The 11,694-nt window shown below is 41.1% G+C and overlaps 1 protein-coding gene and 1 non-coding gene across 2 annotated transcripts; both read right to left on the bottom strand.

Moving 5' to 3' along the window:
- Positions 1-3,272: 3,272 nt before the first annotated feature.
- On the bottom strand, positions 3,273-3,346 carry TRNAR-UCG (transfer RNA arginine (anticodon UCG)). The gene has a single exon. It is a non-coding gene; the product is annotated as a tRNA-Arg (tRNA).
- A 1,385-nt stretch (positions 3,347-4,731) lies between these two features.
- MKP1 (mitogen-activated protein kinase phosphatase 1) lies at positions 4,732-8,425 on the bottom strand. Its single transcript, XM_087325502.1, has 2 exons — positions 5,976-8,425; positions 4,732-5,445 (listed from the first exon to the last, which is right to left on the bottom strand). The coding sequence occupies exons 1-2, from the start codon at positions 8,277-8,279 to the stop codon at positions 5,389-5,391; spliced, it is 2,361 nt and encodes a 786-aa protein (XP_087181628.1). The 5' UTR covers positions 8,280-8,425; the 3' UTR covers positions 4,732-5,388.
- Between the last annotated feature and the right edge of the window lie 3,269 nt (positions 8,426-11,694).

Here is an 11,694-nt window from a genome sequence, read left to right as displayed (position 1 = left end):
GTTCACCTTCTTCGGTGATGAGCATGATTTCTTCCTCACTTGCCGCGAGTGCCGTTGTTCCTTTCCGGTCCTGCCCTCGCCGATCCGAACCTCTCCGGTCCGTTGCTCCCCGGTATGCACCGTTTCTCTCCGGTGACTTCTTCGAATCGGTATCGTCGGCTCCGTTGTCCTTTCGGTAATGCCGACAATTCTTCCGGAAGTGCCCCGGCTTCCCACAGTGGAAGCACGTGGGCCTTCCTCTTGACTGCGACCGGGTCCCCGACTTCTCCCGTCTTTGCGGACTCCGGTTCCAGTGTCTTCCCCGTTCCGATTCGGTAAGCAGCGCCTTCGAGTCGGAGGCCGGTTCTTTGTCTCTCCGACGCGCTTCTTCGTTCAAAATACTTGTCTTTACCGTTTGTAGGGACAAGTTGTCTTCCGTGCAGGAGGTGCTGAGAGTCACCACCAAGTTCTCCCAGCTGTCCGGCAATGTACACATCAGGATGATGGCTTGCATTGCATCCTCCAACGGGAACTTGATCGCCGCAAGCTGGTTCACGAATCCCATGAACGTGCTTACGTGTTCCACCATACTCTCGCCGTCCCGGTACTTGAGATTCACTATCTTCCTCATCAGGGAGGTCCGGTTCAACGCATTCTTCCTCTCATAGAGGCCCGACAGCTTCTTCCACATTTCGTATGCGTTGGTGTCGTTCGCCACATGTTGTAGGACGCTTACGTCGACATATTGTCGGATCGTCGCTACGGCTTTCCGGTTCAGGAGCTTCCACTCCGACTCAAGTACCCCTTTCGGTATTTCCGACCTGTCAATCGGTTCGTACAGGTCCCGAACAATCAGAAGATCCTCCATCTTGATCTTCCAGTCGGCGTAATTTTGTGCATTCAGCACCATCATCATCGGCTGCCCGCTGCCGCCGCCTTCCATTTTCTGCAACAGTCGCTCTGATACCAGTTTGTTGGGAATCACCGCTTGGATTCACCTTCTTCTCTCGGCCACAGCCGATTAATCGCGGATCAATGTAGCAGAAAATAGGAAATACAGAGAAAGACGCGATACACAGGGATTAACGTGGAAAACCCTATACGGGAAAAAACCACGGGAGTGCGAGACTCCGAACCAAACTATGCACAGAGAAATATACAATGGCGAGCTGCAAGGCAACGACCTTGAGCTCGCTGTCCTCGCCACAGGCGGCGGAAGTACACAGAGGCGTCTACCTCTTCGTCTCTCTCGCGCTCTATCTCTCTCTCTCTCTCGGCTGCTCTCACTTCGCATGGGAAAAATGAGCAACAACAGTAAAACTGTTTGCCCTAAGTCATATTTATACGCATATGACTTTCGGGCTATTTACAAATATAACCTCAAGGGCTCTTGGCAAACATATTCACAAATATGTCCCCGCATCCGGATCTCGCTCCGGGTACATACATCATCCGGCTCCGTAGCCGGGGTCTTCATCATCCGGCTCCGTAGCCGGGGTCTTCATCATCCGGCTCCGTAGCCGGGGTCTTCATCATCCGGCTCCGTAGCCGGGTACTCTTCATCATCCGGCTCCGTAACGGTCTCCGGGCTTGCCGTCATTCATCTCCGGACATCCCATCCGGAGGGACCGTAATCCCAACAATAACTACAAATAATGAGGAAAATTGGAACATTCATAATTGCGACGAAAATATAAACTCTTTTATAACCATTCTACAGTGATGATATGCACTTAAAGCATAAAAGTTCTTTTTAACTTCAATTTGAGGCAATGCATACGCTATAACAATTGACTTGTTGAGCATGATTATCTCTATGACTATTGATAATAAGAAAAATAGAAAGGCATTCATAACCTAAGTAAAAAAGACATTCATTCAAAAAAATTAAATAAAATTGAAATTCATTCACAACCATTTTGACATAGCATAAAGGGAGGATGGACTTTATTTGAAACTTCAAACAATGCAAACTAATTAATAGATACAACTTCAACTAATATCATAGCTAGAATCTCGTTTGTTCTCTTCATATAATTTGATTGATGCGTTCCCATCTACTTTATTAAGCTCCCTCCATATATCATTCCCATCATTTGATTGATGTATGTTCACTTGTTTTTTTTGTTTCCATGGCTCTTATTAATCATTAGGGATGTCATACAAAGCTTTGGTACTCAACACTTGTGCAATTCAATGCCACAATAGATTGTTTATATGACAACCACAATATGGCTCCATTGCCAAGTGATGCTCTTGCATTTTTCAACCTATCAACATTAGAAAACAAATAACAACATGTTTCGAGATTCTATCTAGAAACCAAACCCACAAGATATTGTTTGGTTAGGGTTTCTATGCACTCCTCTATTGTGTTTTTTCTTTTTAACTCTAATGCCAACAACAAACTGAAAACCCTCTAATTCAAGAAATATCTTGGCTCTCGAAGATCAAAGGTTCAAACCCACATTTCAACTTGGCTTTCACATCATCAATGCAATGATTGGAAAATCTTGGTCAAACTTAAATCATTCACAAACCAATTTCTGTTACACGAACTCATAAACAATTATTCAAAGGCATATGCAACTTGGATTCATGTCGTCGGTGCAATGGTCCAAATCCCAAGCATAAACATAAGAATATACAATCAATTTTGTGAAATTTCAACATTCTTTTGAGTAAATCTAGTGCAAGGGTTCAAATCCCAAGCATACATATATATGAGTACACAAGCAATTCTATGAAATTTCAACATTCTTTTGAGTAAATCCAAGTACCCTCAAATATTGTGCCTTTCACAAGTTATGTGGCATATGATCGAAGACAATGAGTACATTAGATAGCTAATAACCTCTATGTTGGATTTTGTTCCATCAACAAATAACTTACGTGCTCCCACTGCGTTCTTATCAAATAATGGAGTGCACAAAAGATAATGAGTTAAGTGTAAGCCCAAAGGTTAGGTAACCTAGGTGGCTCATTGAAACCCTAATCATGGTGCACTCCCTTGTTGAAAACTCTTGGTTCTCAGAAAGAGACATTTGTTCCATAATTTCGAACAAGGATACAGTTTGGGGAGTAATGGCAACCAAAGAAGAGTTTCATTGGCCTTTTTAGGGATTAGGGTAAACAATGAGCTTACATTGATATGTCATATACAATTTTAATATAAGCAACAAGGAGTTGGGGGGGGGGGGGGGGGGTATTAATTAATAGAATCCCTTTGTGAAGTTAAAAAGGATAAAGTGATTTTACTTGGGAGATCACCAATTGTAATAATGGTAAAATACCGACCACGATGGGATTCGAACCCACGACCTTTGGATCCGAAGTCCAACGCGCTAATCCACTGCGCTACGCGGTCAAGTTGATAACTCTAATCATCCTAATCTATAATTATTCATACCTTTAAGCAATTTTTATAATGGCATCTTTGACCTTTGCCTTTGGCATATTTGAGCTAATGATTGTTGTAACGCGTAACTTGTTAGTGATTGACAAAAATAGAGAGATATAGATATTGTCTACGAGAAAAGATATGGTTCTCGTTTTCCTGACTAAGACTAGTGGATGATTACCATCCCGCTTTTGTGAGAGAGCACACCACCATTGTTGTAAAGAGCCAATTTTTTTTGAGAAAGAGGAGAAACTTCATTAAAAAAGAAAGGTCTTGTTGTCCTATTACATCTAAGAGATCATATAGCAAGTGTACACCTCACCATAAGATATAACAAACATGTTTGAGAAAGAAGATCAACTTCATTCGGAGCACACGTTCACGTTCGTTTACATAAGGAACACTCAAATGAGAATACATACATTTATGAATTAGATAAGGAACAAGAGAGCATGCAATTTATGGAAGCTTGAACAAGATATCATATACCTTAAAGAAACAGAGAATATCGATCCAACAAAAGAGTTGCTTTCCATTTGTGCATATGCACTAATCAAAATGACAGTAGATGAGAATATGCATTAAATTGAAACTTAAGTATGTCACATACTTTACTAAACAAAACGGCACATCTAGGGTAGTGGAACATAAAAATTGAACAATATTAACTTTCTAATCCTCGAATTTCATCTTATTTCTTCTTCTTTAGTGGCCAAATTAACTCATGGGTCTTGACTAAAAAGCTTGATACAAATTTCATTTTAACACATTTGGTGTCAACTTTCTCTAGATTTGGCTCAAACCTTATGTACTTTCTCCTCTTTTCCATGGCAACTTCAACCGTTCCGCTCCATGGTTCGACCTTCCAATACAATTATCCTTAGTGGGTTAATCCATTCATTCTACTTTTGTCAACTAATATTTTCCACAAACTATTTGCTCCACATATGTTGACATTTCAATCCAATTATCCTCCCTGGGTCAATCCATTCTTGCTACTATTGTCACCTAATTTGTTCTATAGCCATAAGATTGCTCTTCCCATCTTTTAAATCACACTTAAATCTCAAATAACTTCAATTTGTTCTAACTAGAGGTGCTGATTTCAACAAAATCCTCAGCAAATGTACCATATCATCAAAGTCTTAATTCTATTGCATTTCAAATTTCATCATTTTCATCTATGACCAATCCTTGAAACACTTGTTGTACAAATCATGAATATGGTTGTACAAATCAGGAGGTATTAGGTTTGCAGTTATTAAGCCTTTAAGGTAAATACATAAACAATGTATCCAGACTTCAACCTATAATTCTGATTTACAAGCTTTATAGCAAACATTACCATACTATTTGTGTTATAATTATATCTTAAATTTCAATGTTGTGTGGCACTCACCACCGAAGGCATAACATCTTGCCTTACAAAGATGGCTTCAATCATGTAGCATATCAAATAAGGTATATAGATTCATATCATTGTTGTATGTCCATCCATCTTGAGATGCATCTCAAATCCTAAAGAGTTTATTTTGTCTCTGATATACAAGGAAAGATAATCTACAAAAGGTGCATAGTGGAGGACATAATCTGTCATGATTTCATCTATGGTGTCAAAAAGAGGTTCTCATTCAAACCCCCCCGAAATACACCATTGCAATCTTCTCATAACATCTGGCAAGTTCAAAACATGGTTTTCGACTCCTTATAAAAGCTTCTTGATAAGAGAAGATTTTAACAAAGGTGTGAGCTATAAATTCGGACATATAATTTCAGCAAAAGCCATCTTAATCTTCGCATTAATCAGCTTCAGCCCTGTATCCCAGATAAAAAGTGTTGGTTGTCATCATCATCGATTCCAAGTTGTATCACAAGATTAAAATACATCTTTCCAATGTCGTTACGAGTATGAAAGTGTAATTTGGTCATAATCACCAACCCAAGTTGATTGAAAGATCAGATATCATCTTCTTTTGCTCCATCAAATGGTTTCATTCCCAACTTTGTCATCAACTATGATTGAAATTATCCCAAAACTCCTCAGGTTCATTCCCTTGTTTCACCACCTGCCCATGAGCAAAATTATGTCAGAATAAAGAAGAAATTATCTCTTCATGAGCCACATAACATGCACACATCCAAGATACAAACTGTTTTAATTACAAAACCATCTTTATTAAGCTAAATATATAATTAGGATAGATAGTGCCATTCTACGAACATTGAGCACTCAATGCATCTCGATGTTTGGTATGTGTTTTGATCATGTTTATTATATTTGGGCTGTAATCACAAGAGTGATCCTGACACTAATCCAACACTCAACACATCATCATTACGTTTATTCATGTTATTCGGTTAAGATGTAACTATGATAGTTGATTACTTAACACATCGATGTTACTATAAGTTCTCGACTAATCAATCATGTTTATGCAGGTCAACTATGCAATCGAGAGAGTTCGATCCTAGCAAAAATTGAGCAATTAATACATTGATGTTACTCAATGATTTTAATGAATTGCTAGCATTGATTAGGTGAAGAATGCAGTCACCAGTGTGCAACCCTACAAATAATTAAGAATGAAATACAGACCCGGGTAAGGACACGTGCACCACATTTGAGATCGTGAAGAAATCCTTGAGCGATCGACTGCCAATACATCTCGTCATTCTCCTTTTGCTGATTACATTCTCTTCCCACCCACACATAAACAACATATTCTTCCGTCTGTTGAGACGCTACTAGCACAAATACAGCCTTGGCATCAAGGTCACCAACATCAAACATATCTATCCTTTCAACTTGGGGCCAGGAATATAATGCAGGATGCCCCAATTCTGGTATAGCCGCCAAAGGGCTTCTTGAAGAAGATACAAAATTAAACTCGGGCCCATTCTTTTCGTGATCCATAGTTTCATCAAAGCATTCCTTTGATACCATCTGATTATTACCCTCATCGAATCTAGAGTCGGAATGTCCACTTGCGTCATTAATGATTACCGAATCAGTAGATGCCGATGAAGGAACGTCTTCAACTCCATGAGAATGTGATGCATTATCACCTCTTCGCCGTGCTAGTAAAATCGATGGGATTTTAGAATTCAACGTGGGCGGAGGAGTCCCTCTATTTGAGGGAAATATCACCCCTTGGTCCCAACCACCTTTAGGGGAAGTAAAGCCTGATAGAGCATCGGCATCGAAAGGGTGTGGGGTATAGAACATTGGCATGTTCGGTGATGAGATACTCAAGTGTGAAAGTGGCGATGCAAAGGGCGAATCACAAGAAGCTGCATTATCTGAGGATGAGGATGAGGAAAAAGGTGAAGAAAAATTGGGTGAACACGAATCCAACGATGGATTCGGTGATGCTGAATTTGTTTCTGATTTCTCAGTTGATATCGAACTCTCCTTGGGGGGGAAAAGCTCCCCAGAGAGAAACTTCTGCCTCAATCTACACCACCCATCTTCTCTCGCCGGAATCCGGGTGGGAGGGGCTGCTACGCCAAGCCCTGTAGATGGCACTGGAGGTACCACACCCCCTTGCTTCGCTCTTTGAAACAGCTCAAAATCCGCACTATACTCGCCCACAAGCCTCTCACCAATTCCAACGTGGCTGGCTACACTGCCCCCTTTCTTATCATTCGCACCTGACGCATCCAAATTTTCTACATCCTGTACCTGATTATTATCATTGGCATACTTGCTTAGAGCATCCCAGAACTCCGAGCTTTCACTTGCTTCATTTACCATAACCGGAGGGCCACCACGAACTCTCTCGTATCGTATCACCTGCTCAGCGGCCATTCGCGCCGCTCGGGAGATTTTCGGGTCACAATGGATACCAATCCATACATAAATTGCAAGCGGCACATGTATCACGAACGCACCTCTTGAATCCAATGCCCCAGGACCAGGATTGTTGACCATTTTTGGCACCAGATGCAAAGGATCATAGGGTGAATGAGGAGCTAGTCTATACATTCTAAGGATCGAATTTGGGCTCATCGGTGCCGCATGAACCCTCTTTTGGCACTGGAGAAGTTGGCAAGCAAAACCCATATTAGGGTTTGTGACGCCTCTCGATGCTTTCACATCTTGGAAGGCATCTTCAAAGCTAAGGCGATCACGCCACATCATATAGGCGATCACAAGGGAAGTGGATCGAGACACACCTTGGCAACAATGAACAAACACCCGTCCACCTTGCTCTCTAACCTCTTCAAAATAATCAAAAACATCATAAAGCAAACTAGTGATATCCTCACCTGGGCTATCTTGAAGCCAAAGGGTCTTGTATACAAAATCCTTCTTGAAGTATTCAGGGCAAACAAACCCAACACAGTTGAGGACATGAGTGATCCCATTTGCTTTTAGGGTTTCCCGATTCTTCGCTACCGCATCGCTCCCAAGGTATATATGAGATTCCGAAACACGAGAGCATTCTTTATCGAAGAATGCAAACTTGTCACGCTTCAGTTGAATTTCACTTGGTTCAAGGCCACCTCTTTGAACCGAGGTGAGGTCAATCTTGATGTCAGGGCCTGTTTTGACGCGGCGGCGTCCGGGTGTGGAAGGAGTGGACCAATCAGTGATCGACAAGTCATCAGATGCGGCCGTCGGCCAGTGCTCGAGGCTTCGTCTGGCTACTGTGAGAGGTTGAAGAGGAGGAAGCGAGGCTCGAGCTTTACTACTAGCTTGTCTTTCTAACGTAGGAAGAGGGGGTATGGAGGGAGGTACAGTGGCGGTAATGGAAGCTTGGTTGTTTGTTCTTGGGCTTGGTGGGGCAGATCTAGTGCTCCATGTGGCAGACCTTAAGTAGGGTTTGCGATTGGTTGGATAATCCACGTCTTTGGTGGATGAAGGGGAGTCTGCTGCATCGATTCCTTGTCCCGCCATAGCTTGGAAGGTAAGGTGGGAGGCGAGGGTTACTACTGTTAGGTTAGATCTGAGGGATGGAGAGCCATGTGCAACGATTAGCTACAGAGGGAGTGATTTGGGATATGGCGGGATGAAGCTCTCTGACCACTCCTAGCTTTTTATGCTAAATTGTTAAATCTGTAGAGAGAGAGAGAGAGAGATCTGTGCGTGGGCAGGGGGCAGAAAAACGATGGAAGGAAGGAAGGAAGGAAGAAGAAGAAGAAGAAGAAGAACCCTAATCTTGAAAAACTCCCAAAAAGAAATTGTCGTCTGATCAAAAACAAATCCTCAATCCCCCCCCCCCCCTCCCCCACAATTCCATCCAGAAAAAAGCTTTTCTGGTTTTGGAGGGTGTGGTGTGGTGGAGAGGCAGAGTCTCCGCTAACTTTAGCGGCGCCACGCCGCTAACGTTAGCGGCATCCTCTCATCGCTCTTTCTCTCTCTGTTTTTACCGCTTCAGCCTAGAGAGAGAGACACACACACACAACACACATTCAGCAGTGGAATCAGTCAATTGCTTTGACCAAGAAAGATGCCACGTCCTCAGCCTCATCCCTTCCCCTGACGTCATCCTCTTTTACACATTCATTTGTTTGTGTGTGTGTGTGTGTGTGTGTGTGTGTGGCATGTCTGGTGTTGTCCGCCCGCCCATCTAATCCCCCTAGCGTGAAAGACACCTCGTTCTTCTTCTTCCTTCGCCAGATCTCCCGGGACCCACGATGCCCAAATGTTTGTGTGTGTGTGTGTGTGTGTGGCATGTCTGGTGTTGTCCGCCCGCCCATCTAATCCCCCTAAGCGTGAAAGACACCTCATTCTTCTTCTTCTTTCGCCAGATCTCCCGGGACCCACGATGCCCAAAAGGTTCGATCAGCATTCCTGACAAACAAACAAATGGTTTTGCCCTCCTCGTGCTCTTCTTCCTCCCCTCTGTGTGCCACCTCTCTCTCTCTCTCTCTCTCTCTCTCTCTCTTATCGTAATTAGCTTACCCTAGCGGTAAGTCGATAACACTACAAGCACTGTGTCTTGGGTGTGAAACCCAATTTCCTCACCTCTCTATTATATACTTCATATGTATCTCTATTTCACTAGATGCCACTGTGGAATGTAGGGGTTGAACCCATGACCACTTGGTCTCCATTGGGCAACCTTACCAACTTAGCTACATCCATCTGGGCTCTCTCTCTCCCCACTGAGGACACCTTCTCTCCTCCCAAATAAAAAATAAACATTGTGCAAAAAAAAAGCTCCCAAACCGATGGAATCTTTAAACTGTAACTGCCACACCTCGTCGATGACCATGTGTCTGATTCTTTTTCCTCGCAAACTTTCGAGATAGCTCACTTTATTATTGAGTACTAGAAAAAACTCGCGTCGGCCTCACAATAGCCCTTGGCCTAGTCAACACTGCTAACATAAGTGATTTCGCAGGCAAGTGTGTGTGTTGTTGTTTATCTATCTAACTCGGGTCACTCTTCCTCCTTGTTCCCCATGATTTGGTACCACCCACTATGTGTTTTGCCTTTACCCTTTAAGAAGGTGGGTCACATTCTTATATATAATTGGCTCTTGCCCACTTCTTATTAACAAACAACCTTCCATTCGTGATGCATGTACAATCCTTTGTGGTTATAAGTTGCAACAATAATATAACACTGAATTTGTGAGGACGGGGGTTTCCCCTTTATCACATGTAAATCATTCTCAACCCATAAACATATGGACATACTTTAGTTATGTCACCTCTTCGGATACATCAATTATGCCACCTCTTCATTTGTCAAACATATACCACGATGGTCTCCTCCTCGCGAATCATGTTCGAGAAAATCAACGAAGCAAAGCACTAGAGGTCATAACGAATATGGATGCAATTTTTCTTGAAATGGAACTAGAAGAGCAAATTTATCAATACCACTATTGCAACTTAGCATCTTTAGGGTGTTTGTTTTATGGATAATGTGCCAATGTTTGTCTCTTTCCTAATGGTATTTCTCTAAAATGTGTTTTTGCGTTGTAGCATACCTATAAGGTCAAAACCAATAGCATAATCTCAATCAACCCTATATGCTTTCACATCATGATTTCAAGTTTGAGACTTGCTACACTCTACAATGATGTCGATTGCCATATCTAACTACTTATTATAAACTTCACTTTCACAAAACCTCATTACATTGATCAATGAGGTGAACAATAACATTGATATATACATGTGCTTAAGATAGTTGGTACCCAAAAAGCAGACATAATAGATGTGATAACAATATGAATGAGGTTCAAATATAAGCAGGTATGATGAATGGGATATAGTATTGAATGTCAAATAGCTCAACGGGAGTTTAAGCCTTGTCATGGAGTTATACATATGTTGTGCACTTCAAATGCTTGAAAAAGCTCAATAACTATAGTTCAAATCTGCAAATTAGAGCACTAAATTTGGTTAAAAGGGACAACCATAAATTGGACAGCATTTAAATCGACGAAAGTTAACTGAATTAAGTATATCATTTACGTTCTTAGATGAGAAGGCTCAAATCTATACAATTGCACGTTCCCTTTTGTGGAACTATTATACCCACTTGATGTCTACTTATTCATCCCAAATTTTGGTAAACACGAATAATGGTTTTCTTATTTTCCTTCCTCGAAAAATGTGGTTGAAATGCACCTCTCTCTCTCCCCTCATGGGCCAAATTTGGTCTCAGAAGATGTTATTATAACTTTCTTTCTCTCTCTTGTACACACATATGTCTCTTCATTTGTTTATAAATAATTAGTAGAGAATATCACACTCCAAAGCAATTGTTTATGACATTATTTCTCTTGCCTTGCTCATCCCGTTTCGAGAAAATGTGTGATGTCTAGTTAGTCGACCTAAATGTTAGTGAAAACAAGAATGATTTCCTATTTCTCTACCTTTTGAAGCAAGTGCTTAATCAAATTCTATATCTTTTAGACCATGACGTGAATTTCATACTCATATACTTTATTTTTGTTATCAAAATTTTTTCTATATCTTTTAGACCATGACGTGGATTTCATACTCATATACTTTATTTTTGTTATCAAAATTTTATCAATCTAGATAGGTTTCTTTATCCAATTTGGGAGAACTTTTTGTCACAAATAAAGGAATAAAACTTCTCGTATTATTTTTTTTAATTTAGAATTGTGTCCTTTTTAGATTATGTTTATATCCGAGCTCTATGGATTAAGGAAGATTATAATGTATAACATAATACACTTTCCATATCACAACTTCATGCAACAAGAATAGTATAGGCCTAGATCTACAAGGTGAATAACACTTTTGTACATAAATTAGGCAAGTGCTTACAAATTACACAGCCACAAACATGTAGCAAATATGTAAATTGTAGGGGTCATCAATGG

This window comes from Azolla caroliniana, unplaced genomic scaffold (assembly GCF_043228905.1).
Source record: "Azolla caroliniana isolate FFs.n. ecotype wild unplaced genomic scaffold, voAzoCaro1.0.p SCAF_10, whole genome shotgun sequence".
In the NCBI taxonomy this organism is placed as follows: Eukaryota; Viridiplantae; Streptophyta; class Polypodiopsida; order Salviniales; family Salviniaceae; genus Azolla; species Azolla caroliniana.
Note: the sequence above shows the minus strand (reverse complement) of the source record. Positions and strands in the feature narration are given on the sequence as shown.

Coding starts and splice junctions, on each gene's coding strand:
- MKP1 (XM_087325502.1), bottom strand. CDS start 8,279: ATGGCGGGACAAGGAATCGATGCAGCAGACTCCCCTTCATCCACCAAA. Junction 5,446..5,975: donor GTGCACGTGTCCTTACCCGG/GTCTGTATTTCA, acceptor GCTCATGGGCAG/GTGGTGAAACAAGGGAATGA.